The sequence below is a fragment of the Mobula birostris genome, chromosome 26 (genome assembly GCF_030028105.1).
Source record: "Mobula birostris isolate sMobBir1 chromosome 26, sMobBir1.hap1, whole genome shotgun sequence".
NCBI lineage: Eukaryota > Metazoa > Chordata > Chondrichthyes > Myliobatiformes > Myliobatidae > Mobula > Mobula birostris.
In genome coordinates, this window is record NC_092395.1 from 42,277,740 (window position 1) to 42,292,117 (window position 14,378).

General features: G+C 39.9%; 1 protein-coding gene across 4 annotated transcripts in view; it reads right to left on the minus strand.

Moving 5' to 3' along the window:
* Nucleotides 1–14,378, minus strand: part of kdm4b (lysine (K)-specific demethylase 4B) — a 550,987-nt gene that overhangs the window by 356,713 nt on the left and 179,896 nt on the right. For all 4 annotated transcript variants that reach the window (XM_072244640.1, XM_072244641.1, XM_072244642.1 and 1 more), the window contains one exon: nt 7,038–7,141. In XM_072244640.1, the coding sequence (XP_072100741.1) occupies nt 7,038–7,141 (104 nt within the window). The remainder of the gene's footprint in view (nt 1–7,037; nt 7,142–14,378) is intronic.

Sequence of the window (14,378 nt, forward strand, 5' to 3'; positions counted from 1 at the left end):
GTTATTCCTCAACACCCTCATGACCATCTATGGCCCAATCTTCCAAGAGCCCATCCTGCCATGGATCAAGAACATCAAGTACAGAAAGGTGTTCAGCACTCACTGGAAGGAGCATTTTGAAGTAGTGTCCAAACAAAACTCTGGTAAGTGTTGTCAGAGTGATTGGGTGAGCAAATATAATACATTTTATAGATGGTACATACTGCAACCACATGCAGTATGTGCCTGCTGCCTCGTCCTGGATATTATCAAGGTCTTGGCAATTGATGTTGCTGTACTCATCCAGGCAGGTGCAAGGAATTCCATCATATTCCTGACGTGCATTGAATATAAAGGCACTAGCCTCCCCTGTCAAAAAAATTACTCTGCTGGAGCAAATTAAATGCCATCCACCTAACAGCACTCATCATCATCTAACAGAGATAACTGGAGTGCTGAAATCAACAATTGCACAACTGTTACGTCAGCACGATAAAATGCGTGAAGAATGGGCATTATGCGAGGGACAGCAGGAAACATCTCTAAACGGAAAACACAGAGGTTAACGATCGAGATGTCAAAGAGGCCCTCAATGAATGGTTTTCCATTGTAACCATACGAGGTGTGCTTGTCAGTGGAGCAATGTTAACAAATAGGTCAAAGGAGCTAGCTAAGAAGCTGAGTCATGAAGATTTTAAAGCAACAGATGGTTGGTTATCTCAATGGAAATGTAGGCACCACATTAAATTCAAGAAAGCGCACAGCGAAGTATAGAAACATGGAAATCTACAAAGCTCTCCTACTTACTTTGAAAATTGTTTGCAGATGATACCTACAATGCTGATGAAACAGGTCTTTTTTTTTTAAATCATGCCATGCTGGAGGTTCAAAGAAAGCAATAGATTGCATAACTGTGTTCTCTTGTACAAGTATGTCAAGAACCAATAAAAAGAAAATGGTTGGTTACTGGGAAAGTGTTAAACCTCAATGCTTTAAGGGGTTTAACTAGTTGGGTACTATGCTAACAAGAATGTGTGGATGACTTCTGAAATGTTTAAGAAATAGCTGATGAGTTTGGGATGTAGAACTACAGCTTCCGCTTGTTGACAATTGTGCAGCACACCCTAATGTTTCCGAATGTTTTAGAAATGTCAAACTAGAATTTCTCCCTGCCAATATAATACTGTTGGTGCACCCAATGGATATGGGAATCAAAAAGTTTATATACTTTGTATCACAGAAAGTTGGTGAACCATATTCTCGAAGCAATTGAAAAAAATCTACTGATATCTTCTTCAACAGGCAAGGAAGTAAGTGTATGAGTTAACCTTTTACAGGCAGTACAGTTTGGCAGTGATATTTGGTGAGAAGTAAGCAGCAAGACAATTCAGAACTCTTGCTCACAGCAGTTTCAAGCACTCAAGTTTGGAGATGCTGAAAATGGACAGGAGTGAAAATGAAAAGATTTCACTACTTCAACAAGTTAGGAACTATGCTCAATTTGAAGGTATCAACAATCATCTTAAATATTACAACGAAAATGAAGATTTAGGAGATGCAATTGTCAAAAGCATTGTATCAAAACACTACGGCAGAAAATATGAAGACAAGGAAAGTGATAAAGATGACAACTGAACCTGAGCTAGCGACTACAGAGGACGCCAAGAAATTTACCGTTGGATTGCGGAATTACTTTAAGGAAGGCAATGAAGGCAGTCAATTATCTGCACTAGGTGACTAGACTGATTTTGTTCATTTGCAGTCAATGAAAAGAAAACAGCAGTGTACACTCAATGTCAGTAACCATTACAAACTAAAACACAGTTCTGTAGCACTATGGTAAAATTAGTAGTGTTTTAATTTGTTCTCAATTTCACTTAAATACATAACTTGTTGCTTAATTAAATGGTAGTTTGTCTCCTTTATACTTCTTTAACTATTTCCATGAAACTTCGGCTAAATGGGTCAGCCGCTTAATTGCGCTGAAATACACTGATCCCGATATATCCCAATTAACCGGAATCCACTGTATATATATTTCTTATTATAATTTATAGCTTGTTTTTATTATGTATTACACCGTTCTGCTGCTGGAAAACAACAAATTTCAAGACATATGCCAGTGATATTAAAGCTGATTCTGATTCTAACTGTGTAGCAAGCACTTCCTGCAATCAACATGAATCTTCTTAAAGTTTGTTTCATTCTCAATTCAGAGTTGGACATTAATCATTATTAACTTTCACTGCTCCAGGATTTCTTTAATAATATATGAACACAGGCAATTTGGTCCCTCAAATTGCATTAAGATTCATGCCTTATTTGTCTTTGCCATCTATCTCATCCTTGCAGCTATTTGTTTTGTTTCCTAAAGCCACTCTTTCCAAAAAGAGATTTACAATTAACAATTCATTTATATCACCATAAAGACAAGTGTTTCAAATTCCTACCATAGTTTGCACATCGACATGTTTTCCATCTTCACCACTGTACCAGGCTGTAACGTCTAGGCTATGCTCCCCATTATTGGTTTCTAAAATCAGCAGATAAAATTTCTCTTTTTCCATCCTGTAAATTCCCTTTAATACCTTGAAAAGTTCAGTCAATTATTGCAGGACCTTGTAAGCTCCATAGACAACAACCCTACTTTATAGAACCTTTTGCCAAATTTGAACAAAGAATTAATTCCAAACTGCACACCAGCCAATATTCCAAGAAAGCCACAGCAACAATGCCCTTAAGGATTGAGAAGCATATACTGTCATTCCCTTCTTAAGATGAGGCGTACAGAACTGATCACAGTGATCCAGAATGTGTCACCCTCTTGTAACCAGTTCTCTACAACTCAATTTTCCAGATATTATCATTCCATTAACTTTATTTTTATTACTTTCTGCACCTGCTTTTCGCATTTCAATGATATACAGAGTTCCCCAAGTCTCTTGCTTCTAACGTTTCACCACTTATCTCATTTTGAGCTACAAAGTTGAAAATCACACACTTACTTAAGATGATTCCCCAATCACTCATCTCATTAACACCTTTAATGCTACCGTCCACACTGTTTCAAACTTCAACCATTTTATCGCACTGACAAAATGGGACACAAATTGGATAGCAAGCCCTGTACATAGATCAGGCTCCAACAAAGGTCATTGCAGGACTCTTCTGGAAACATCCTGCCTGTTTGAGAACCACCCCACTATCTAAATACTTAGAGACATGAAAAGGATACCTTGAACAGTATGGCACAAACAATTGGTGTGCTGCAGTGACTGATACAAGATTAATGAAATGATCATAGTAGTCTGCAGAGACGTGCAGCCCTGTTTCAAAATCGGTCTTATACTGAAGGTAAATGCAAAAAAAAGCTTTTAACGTTCAAAATAATAGTCGTTAATTTTTACAAAAACATTGCTCTCTTAGCTCTTTAACTGGAAAATGACTAGCTATTTTGTAGCTGAAGATTCAGATTGTTGATATGTTTACTCTTCTATCTGCAAAGGGCTAGCAAATAGCATGACAGCAGATGGAATTTTTCAAAAAGCACAGCATATTTACTAGAGGTTTCAATTTAACCCCCATTGCATGACGCCATATTTGCTGTAAAGAAACACATTTTTGCCACCAGGCTGCACATCTCTGCAGACTACTATGATCATTTCATTAATCTTGTATCACTCACTGCAGCACACCAATTGTTTGTGCCATACTGTTCAAGGTATCCTCTTCACGTCTCTAAGGCGACACTTCACCTGTGAGTCGGCTGAGGTGATATACTGCATCCGGTGCTCCCGATGTGGCCTTCTATATATTGGCGAGACCCGACGCAGACTGGGAGACCGCTTTGCTGAACACCTACGCTCTGTCCGCCAGAGAAAGCAGGATCTCCCAGTGGCCACACATCTTAGTTCCACATCCCATTCCCATTCTGACATGTCTATCCATGGCCTCCTCTACTGTAAAAGATAAAGCCACACTCAGGTTGGAGGAACAACACCTTATATTCCGTCTGCGTAGCCTCCAACCTGATGGCATGAACATCGACTTCTCTAACTTCCGCTAATGCCCCACCTCCCCCTCGTACCCCATCTGTTATTTATTTTTATACACACATTCTTTCTCTCACTCTCCTTTTTCTCCCTCTGTCCCTCTGACTATACCCCTTGCCCATCCTCTGGGTTCCTCCCACCCTTGTCTTTCTCCCCGGACCTCCTGTCCCATGATCCTCTCATATCCGCTTTGCCAATCACCTATCCAGCTCTTGGCTCCATCCCTCCCCCTCCTGTCTTCTCCTATCATTTTTGATCTCCCCCTCCCCCCTTTCAAATCTCTTACTAACTCTTCCTTCAGTTAGTCCTGACGAAGGGTCTCGGCCCGAAACGTCGACTGTACCTCTTCCTAGAGATGCTGCCTGGCCTGCTGCATTCACCAGCAACTTTGATGTGTGTTGCTTGAATTTCCAGCATCTGCAGAATTCCTGTTGTTTACATTTTTGCCACATGCTGAATTACTGCATATTTTCTCAAACCACAATATAACTCCTCTTTCTAAATCCTGGTCATGATATCCAGTAGGAATATAGACAAATGCAATTTGCTCAGACTAAATGGAAATGCTTCCTGACCTACAAATTGATGCAGGCAACTATCTTAAGAAACTGTGCTGTTAAGTGTTTAAACAAAGTTAATGGAAAACTCTGTGTCCTTTATTAGGACTTGACTATATTGCACAGGTAGAATTTATTGAAACATATCCATGCATCAACAGATTTCAGGCTGCCAACACTGGCATTAAAAGTCAGCTGTGGTTTACTCAAGTTCACAATCTTCCAACAAAGTGCTGTTGAGGAACTTTGGCACAAAAGAAATCTAGGCTGGGGCAATGTTGCAATGAATGTGCTACCATTCGGCTTCAATAAACTAAGGCAATGTCCAGTCTTTCAGGTGGAAATTTTGAAAAAGGAACTAAATGACATTATGTTTAAGGGCAGCAAAGTAGTTATCAGAGGTGTTCCTTTAAAATCTGAACAGAGCTTATCTGATCATTGTCACAGATTATGACAAGGAAACAGTGTGAATTGACTACTACATGTCCTGCATTTCAACAGTGATTATACGATGACTACAGCTTTCAAACCCATACAATACCCGAGACTTTGAAATACAAGCCTTTCTTTAGGTGTTTCCAATAGGGACAGAGCAGAGTGACTTTGACATTACTCCAAACCTAAAAATATAACATCTCTCCCATCCCTTCAATAGCCATTCTGACATTCTTAATTTCATGGTGATATGTGAATAATTACTGGTTTGGATGTTTTTATACTAACTCCTGACTGATAATCAACACAAGTGCACCTCAAGGATGTGTGTTCAACTGCTCTACTCTCTCCTCGCGCATCACTGTTCAGCTTGGCACAGGAAAAACACCATTTATAAATTTACTGTTACTAGCAAAATTTCAAATGGCAACAAGGAAGAGTACTGGAGTGAAATAGATAGGCTGGTTGAGTGACGTCATAACAGCAACCTTGCACACAACGTCAGCAAGACCAAGGAACTGATTGTGGACTTCAGGAAGGGAAAGTCAAGATAATACAGTGGAAAGGTGACCAGTTTCAAGTTCCTGGGCATCAACATCTTCGAGGATTAATCCTGGGCCCACCATATTGATACAATCATGATGAAGGCATGACAGCAGCTGTACCACATTAGAAGTTTGAGATTTCATATGTCACCAAAAACTTGAGCCAATTTCTACAGATGTACTGTGGAGAGCATTCTGACTGGTTGCATCACCATCTGCCATGGAGGCAGCAATGCACATGGTCATTAGAGGCTTCAGAGGGTTGTAGACATCCAACTCCCTCACAGGGACAACTCTTCCCACCACCAAGGCCATTTTCAAAAGGCCCATGAATACTACCTCACTATTTAACAGTAGATTTCTTCCAGTCTAAATATCATCATACATGCTCTTAACCCTATTTCCTTTTTTGTGTTCAAAAATATTTACTTCATTGTTTAACTATCTTGCTAAAAGAGTCTAAGGATTGGGGGGAAAAAATCAACATCATTCAACATTTAGGACACTGTAAGCCAGCCAATAATAGTCCTCCAGCACTCTAACTTAACTATTCTCCTGGTCTCCGGCTAATATCCCTCCTCCTCAGTAGTGCTCCAGAAGATTTGTGTGAAGTCTCAGTGTAATCAGATCAAAATGTTACAAACTGAATAAATTCCTTATTGCCTGTTTTTTTTTAAATAAATTCAACAGATGTTGAATTGTTTAAATTAAGTATAAGAGCTTCCCCTTGGACTCTGACAACCTTTTTCTATCTCTCATTGACCACATATCATCAGCTCACCTCAACACCATCTCCATCTGTAACTAATTTCCCAATCTGCAAATTAACTTTTCCTAATAGGCTCACTTTCTGCATCCCTAATTATTTTACTCACTCATAAGCTGCGGCTGTCCATGACGTATCTAGTAACAATCATAAATTACCCTGGAGAAAGTGGTGATGTCCAATTCAATCAGGAGGTACAGTAAATACCATGACAAGGTTCTATCAGTTCAGTTTACATGGCGCTTAACTTGCAAGTCTAAGTAAACCTTTTGAAGAAAAAGGAAATTTTTAAATACAATCTAAACTGACAAGGTTCCAAAACCACATCTTTCTCCAGTTCTGTAATAACAGCTGTATTCCCAAAGCGCACCATCTCCTTATGGGATCAAAGGGAACAGTTTAACAGCAATGCCAAATGCACATACACTTCAAACATACTATGCCTTGTAAACATGAGAACTCTTCTGAGAATTAAATCATATTATTAATCAGAATATTCTAATGAAAACCAACTGACGTCAATTTAGGTTTTCCAGAATCACACATGAAAATAATTCTTGCTCTAGTTCTATTAGCTGCAGTTCTTACCTTCCACAGAAAGTTGATATGTAAACCTATTACCTTTGATTCTGGATAACATGCGTAAAGAAAATAAGAACACGTGACTGGATGTATCAGAAGCAGACTAACAGCAAAGACCTACCCGGTCAAAAGGAATGCTGTACTTCTTCAATATGGAGGGTGATATGAGAGTCATTTTGTGGCGAAGAAATGCATCACAGCCTTGAGAGCTACCTGGAAAGAAACCTGGAGGCAAAGAATAAAACAGAATTAAAAAACCATAATATTTCTGGCACTTTTACAACAACACAGCATCAAATTGTACTGGTCTATCACAATTAACTTTTCTTTTCAAAGCTAACAGTAAGGCTCCAACAATTCACTTTAGATATAATTAACAAAACAATATAAACAGCTTCATTTCTTTGACTCCCACATCCTAAAGGTGTTAAATCCTTGATGGTACATAATTGCAAGCTTTAAATGTGACAATTCATATGTGGAGGAAGTATTCTGCTGCTCATGCCCATTGCTTGGACGATTTTAATATTCTCTCATCAATGGGACTTAAGAGCACATAACACCCTTTCAGTCAATATCAATTCTAGACAAATCTAAGCGTAACTTTTGTTCTTATTTTTAGTCACTTAACCACAAGAGAGGAAAAGATACAAAATGAACTTAGAAGGACCACAAAGCAGGGGCAGAGGTATATTTTGGCAACATTTCTGATAGCAGGAAAGGAAAGGCAATAAACTCAAGGTGACGACAAAGTGATTAATGAAGGAAGAGCATCCAATGGTGTTGTGGTGGAGGACAGAGCCAGAGCATGACAGGTACATGGTGCAACGTTCATAGAAGAGCGGGCAGATCACTGATGTCCTTGAAGGAAATAAAAGCTAATTCATTGGACATTTTAAAACAGTGAACAACAATGGCAGCTAGAATGACAAGAGTGTGACTTTTGAGAGGAAAGGATATGGCTGCTAATGAAAGTTAAAGGATACGATGGGAGTCTGGCTTGACTGTAGTTGGTGAGAGTGAATGCACAGAATAGCAAATTGTCTCTTCCCATTCAGAAGAGTTGGCTAAGTGTTTTCGGTTTTCATCTGTTTGATTAAAATTGTTGAAAAGTTACTAAAATGCAAAATGATCTTTAAGTCAGGTTGGATAAAATCTTTGGCAGTTTAACAAAGTTGTATTCAATAAGGGATTACCACCTTGATGTCACAACATAACTTTCACCATTTCATCCTTGTCAGTGTGTACACTTCAACTCTGATCAATCTTGTCAGTAGAAAAGGATATTTAATAGTGATAGATAAATCACTAACAAAATTCACTGCCGCTAATTTAAGCTACATATTTATCTCAATCACCCTGGTCACAATGAATCAAGTTCAACATCTTAGCAGCAGAAATCTTGCATTAATTTGGTTTAATAAAATTTTTGTGATGCTTGCCAAAAGAAAAGTCAAAGTTTACTATCAGAGCACATACACGTCACCACGTACAACCCTGAGATTCTTTTTCTGTGGGCATTCTTAGCAAATCTATGGAATAGTAACTGTAAACAGAATCTGTAAACAAACTATGGAAATGCAGATATAAATAAGTAACAATAAATAACAAGCATTTAATAACAATATAACAGAGTCCTTAAATGAGTGTAGCCATCACCTGCAAAACAAAATCACGATGGCAAAAAGATACATAGGTACAGGAAAAGTAACAAAAGGAAAATACGAACAACTCAATGCATCTAAGGATTTTTGTCTTTAGACTGCATTTGGCAAACATGGTGGAAAACTAATATGTGAAAATCCCTTGACATTTAATTCTTCATTCCAAGACCATCTCCACTTCATCTGCATTTTGAAGGCAGCAAAAAAATCAGACAACATTCCAGCGATCAAATCCATTCTCAATCGTTCATGTTTAGCAACATCTAATATTTAACTTTCTTTTAATAAGTAAGGCTTTGAAAACGTTATTGACCAATATTCCTCTGTCCATTCGCCCCGCTCCACTGACCTCCCTGAAAGTGGCAGAAGTGCTATACTTGCATGTACCTCCTCCCTCACCTCCACTCAGGGCCACCAACGGTGCTTCCAGGTGAGGCAACACCTCACCTGCGAATCTGCTGGGCCAGTCCATTGTGTCCAGTGCTCACAGTGAAGGATCCTCTACACTGGTGAGATCCATCATCATGAATTGGGGCCACTTCGTCAAACACCTCCCCTTCACCAGACAAAAGCAGAACTTCCCAAAGGCCAAACATTTTAATTCTCATTCCAAAATTCCAGTCCATTTGTGCCACGATGAGGCAACCCTCATTGTAGAGGAGCAATACCTTATATTCCATCTGGGTAGCATCTAACCTGATGGCATGAACATCAATTTCTCCTTCTAGTAAAAAGAATTTTCCTTCTCCCTTCCTCTTCTTCTATTCCCCACTTTGGCCTCTTACCTCTTCTCAATTGCATATAACCTCCCCCAGTTCCCCTCCTCCTCCCCTTTCTCCTATGGTCCATTCTCCTCCCCTATCAGATTCTTTCCTCTCCAGCCCTTTACCTTTCCTACCCACCTGGATTCACGTATCATCTTCCAGCTATCCTACTTCCCCTATCACCCTCCCCCACCTTTTTATTCTGGCGCCTTCCCTTCTTCCACTCAGCCAGGCAGAGGTACATTGAACTTCCTCCTTTCCCTGTCTCAATATGCCCTGTCAGCAGACGCACACCTGTGGCTCCAAACCAGACAGGGCCTGGTCTATATGCTTCGGCACGAATGCCAAGAAGGTGCCGACCACCATGCAGCTTTAGCAGTGGCAGTACATCGAGACATCAGAGGTCTGTGAACACTGTAGGTTCCAACTGCAAGGGTCGTCTATTGTTCATTATGGACACCCTTTTAGGACGACGCTTCCTGTGTTACATGGGCACGCAAGTGAGTGTAAGGCAGAGAGCAGCAGACCCTCGCTGGAGGTCACAAATGGCAGCAGAGTCCAGACTTATGGGACATGACACATGATGCTCTGCTTAAGTGGAACTTTGTCTTGGATAAAGTTGCAAGACCTCTGCTCAGTGCAGATTTTCTGTGTGCTAAAACACTGTTAGTAGATTTTAAGAACTGCCAGCTTGTGAATGCAAAGGACTTTGGGTCGTTATCCTGAACCTCCAGTAAGCTCCTTACAACAACTCAGCCCAGCAAATGCACTACCATATGTGAATTCATTCGCCTGCTAAGCGAATTCCCAAACCTCACCATGGCCACAACTGACTCAACAATCCACACCCATGCACGTAGAATGGACTCAGAAAAGGTTGCGTTTGCTAACATGGAGATGCTTGGCAGTGTACACAATTCTAATAGTCCCCTGGGCTTCACCCCTCCACATAGTCCTTAAGCCCAGTGGTGGCTGCCATCCATGTGGCGATTACCACCAGCCCCAGATTGTCCCACATATTCAAGACTTTTCCGCATGTTTAGCTGGAAAGAATTTTTTTTCTACAGTTTACTTAGTTGGGGCTACCACTAGGTACTCGTGTGAGGATGTTCCCAAAACTGCTATGATAATCCCATTTGGCCAATTTGAGTTTCTGCACAAGGCTGAAAAGCGCAGGACAGACTTTCCAGCATACAATGGACACCGTGTTAAAAGGTTTATCTTCTTTTTGTTTACCTGGACAACATACTTGTCGCCAGCGCATTCAAAACTGAACACTTTAGAGTCTTCTAAGAGAATCTTAGATAGCTACATGGAACTTAGAAAAATAGAAGACTGTGTGATAGAGTAATTCTAGGCAGTTTCTACAGTAGGTTACATGGTCAGCACAACATTGTGGGCCAAAGGGCCTGTAATGCACTGTAGATTTCTATGTTCTGTGTTCCTCACATCTCTGCACACTTTTCAAGCACTTAAGCCAACGTGGGCCAATTAATAACCCCACTAAATACTGGTTAGTTTGTCTACTATTGGCTTTCTCGGTCACTGCATCTCCGCAGTCAGAGGTCACCAATATTATGGACTTTCCACTGATGGAATGACTAAAGCACTGCAAGAGTTTTTAGGTATCGTGAATTTCTATCACCACTTCATTCCACGAGCTGCTGAACTTATGCTACTCTTGTGTAGTGCTTTTAAAGGCAGTGCGAAAATTGATAATTTCCTGATAGGTCAGGGTATCAAAGGTTATGGCAAGAAGGCAGGTGTATGGGGTTGACTGGGATCCAGGATCAGCCATGATGAAATGTCGGAGCAGACTCGATGGGCTGAATGGCCGGATTCTGCTCCTATGTCTTATGACCCTAATCGCATGCTTGAGTGGTCAGTAGACATGAAGGGAGCATTTGGCGACAGCAAACAAGTTCTTTCAAACGCGACTACATTGGTGCACCCGCCCCCAAAATGTCCGGATGCATTGATTACAAAGCAGCATATTCTAGTAATGCAACTAACTTAGTTTCCTCACTAAACGACAAAGGTACACGTAGCTGCTATCCTTGGCTACAAGTCATTCCACCTGGAATGTTTCAAGTTATTTCAAAACAATAGCAATAATATTTACAGTGAATTCTGGTTAAATGGGACACATCAGGATGAGTACAATTATACGGCTGCCCCAATTATCCAAAGTTTCATACCAATAGTTAAAAATGTATTATTAAAAAAGTCAATGTACAATTTAACTGAGTAATAAATTATGCATTTAAATGAAAGACAGAACAAATTAGAACACTACTAATACTACTACAGCATTATTAATCCAGTGCAGGCTGCCGTGTTCTTTGATTGACTGTAAATGAATTAAATCAGAGCAGACAGTTAGTGTAGCTAATGGACTGCATTCATATAATACTTTTGATTATTGCATTCTCCAAATCTTCGTTTTCATTGTAACATTCAAGATGATCGTTGATACCTTCAAATTTTTCGTAGCTCCTAACTTGCTCAAGTAGCAAATTAATTTCACTTTCACTCCCGGTTGTATCTGCCATCTCCAAGTCTGAATGCTTGAAACTACAGTGAGTAAAACAGTTCTGAGTTCTACTATTTATTTCTCGTGATCTATTGGTGACAAAAATCACTGCTTTTTGAACACAAACACATGCAATTGACGATGTTTGAAAACTGTTTGATCCAAAGACGAAGTAGTATCCAACTGCTACTCAAGCGCATGCAAATGGTGCTGGCTAGAACTTGTTCGGCAAGTCTCCTGCCCCAATTAACCGGCATAGTGTCCCAAATAAATGAAGGGAATACCGGCTATTTTCTCAATTAGGTTTTATTCTTTAAGAGTTGGGCCAAATAAACAGCTGCCAAAATTAAATGATGGGTCAATTAACTGGAATCCACCGTATTTATTTTTGCTCACTAGTAAAGAGTTCAAGCTCATGAAGAGAATGCAAAAATGAATTCCAACACAACAAATTAAGAATACATTTCCAGCAATGAACTAGAACTATTTGATTCTGATAAAGGTTCATAATTATACATATGGGTAGCAGGGTGAAGATACATCTCTACCAAAGGAGGTATAAGGCACCTCTTTTTCCGCTAGCCTGCAGGTTACCCTTGGGCAAGGTGCGGCACCTGCTTAGATCTCCAATCACGGTCACATAAAGCCATGGGAGCAGGTGGTGAATGGTCATATGACACATCAGAAGTCTGGTTACGTGACCACTGATGCCAGGCAGACAATGGTTGGGGTCATCAGTCTCGTAAAGACAATGCCTAGAAGAAGATGATGGCAAACTAGTCCTGTAGAAAAGAACAATCATTGTCATGGATAGACCATAATCACCTACATTACTCACAGTGATAATAATGAATTATACATAGCCTACACCTGCCACAATAGCTGCCTCCTACCAATTCCCGCGGCATTTCCTTTTAATGCTATTAGTAATCTATTAAATGGCATTAGTAATGCAGCTAACCATATGAAATGATTAAGTAGAGATAGCGTGGTATGTAATCCTTTCGCTGTGATACATAATGTTTTGCCAGGTCACTTATCAATGCGACTGGAACATTGGTATGAATGTTCTACATTAATCACAGAAAAACAGAGAAAACCAGAACCTTGAATTTGCAGCTAATAATAGTGTTGACTTTATTTAAAAGGTGAACGTGAAAAAAAAGTTGTCATCCTGACTATCTAATTAATTCAATGCTATCCCCCCAGGCTTGTCTCAACAAGAAGATTTTAAAATTGAGAATAAGTTGAACAGAGTTCTGAAAAATATCTACAGAACATCAGGTTATTTCCAAAGTAGCATCTGACTCCTTTTCCATGTATAGTCATTGTTTTCTGACCAACATCTGTACGTTTCACATAGAATTTGAGATAATTTATATATGTGGACCCTTTAGTAATCTTAGGACGTGTTTTCCAATCAAATACTTTTTAAGTGTACTGTCATCCAAAAGATTGCACTGTTAAAGTAGATATAATGGTGCATAGTGAGGCATAGCTACAGTGTGCAAGGCACAACAAATGCCTGCTGATCTAGTTACAGAGGGTGATAAAAGCTATTCGGACTCTGTTGTTATTATCCTGGGTGATTTTAATTGTTACTTTAAAACGGAAACCTCCCTAGTTTCACAAACACATTAAATGTACTACTAAAGGAGGTAATATTCTGGACCATTGCTACAGCCCAATTAAAGATGCCCATCATGCCATATCCAGCACTCCCTCCCCTCCACCTTGGACATTCTGACCACCATTCAGCTCATCCCTGAATACCGACAAAAACTGAAAGGGGTGAAGCTCATCGATAAAGTCATAAAAATATGGTCTGATAAAGTCTCAGAGATGCTAAGAGACTGTTTTGATTTCACTGATGGAAACATCTTTAAAACTAGTATTGACAGCAGCAATGAATACACTGACACAATTACCTCCTATATCAGTGAAGATGTCTGCAGCCCCACTAAAATAATCACTAGCTTCAGCAATAATAAACCCTGGTTCAATGCAGAGCTTAGAACACTGCATCTGGAGGAGGAGGAAGCATCCAGGAGTGGAATTAAAGGGGAGCTCAAAAAGGCCAAGTACAAGCTGGAGAAGGCAACCAGAGCTGTGAAATAACCAATATTCAGTCAAACTGGAAAAATATTTTTCTGGAAATGACTGTTCATCAGTCTGGAAAGGCCGTAAATTCATTACCAAATACAAAGAGAAGGCACGCCTCTGCTCCTGCTGACCCTCCTCTCACACTGGCTAAACAAGTTCTACTGCAGATCTGACTCACAGATCACACTTCAAATACAACCTCTACTGCCCATTCAGCCAGGCCCTTAATTGTCAAGGAGGAGGTGGTGAAGAAGCTGATCAGAAAGCAAAATATCAAGAAGTCTGCTGGCCTTGACCGTCTCCCCTGCCATCCTTAAACACTGCGCTTACCAGCTGTCTACGGTCTTCACTGATATTTTCAATCTTTTAAACTATGCACTGCTCCAGCATGTTTTAAG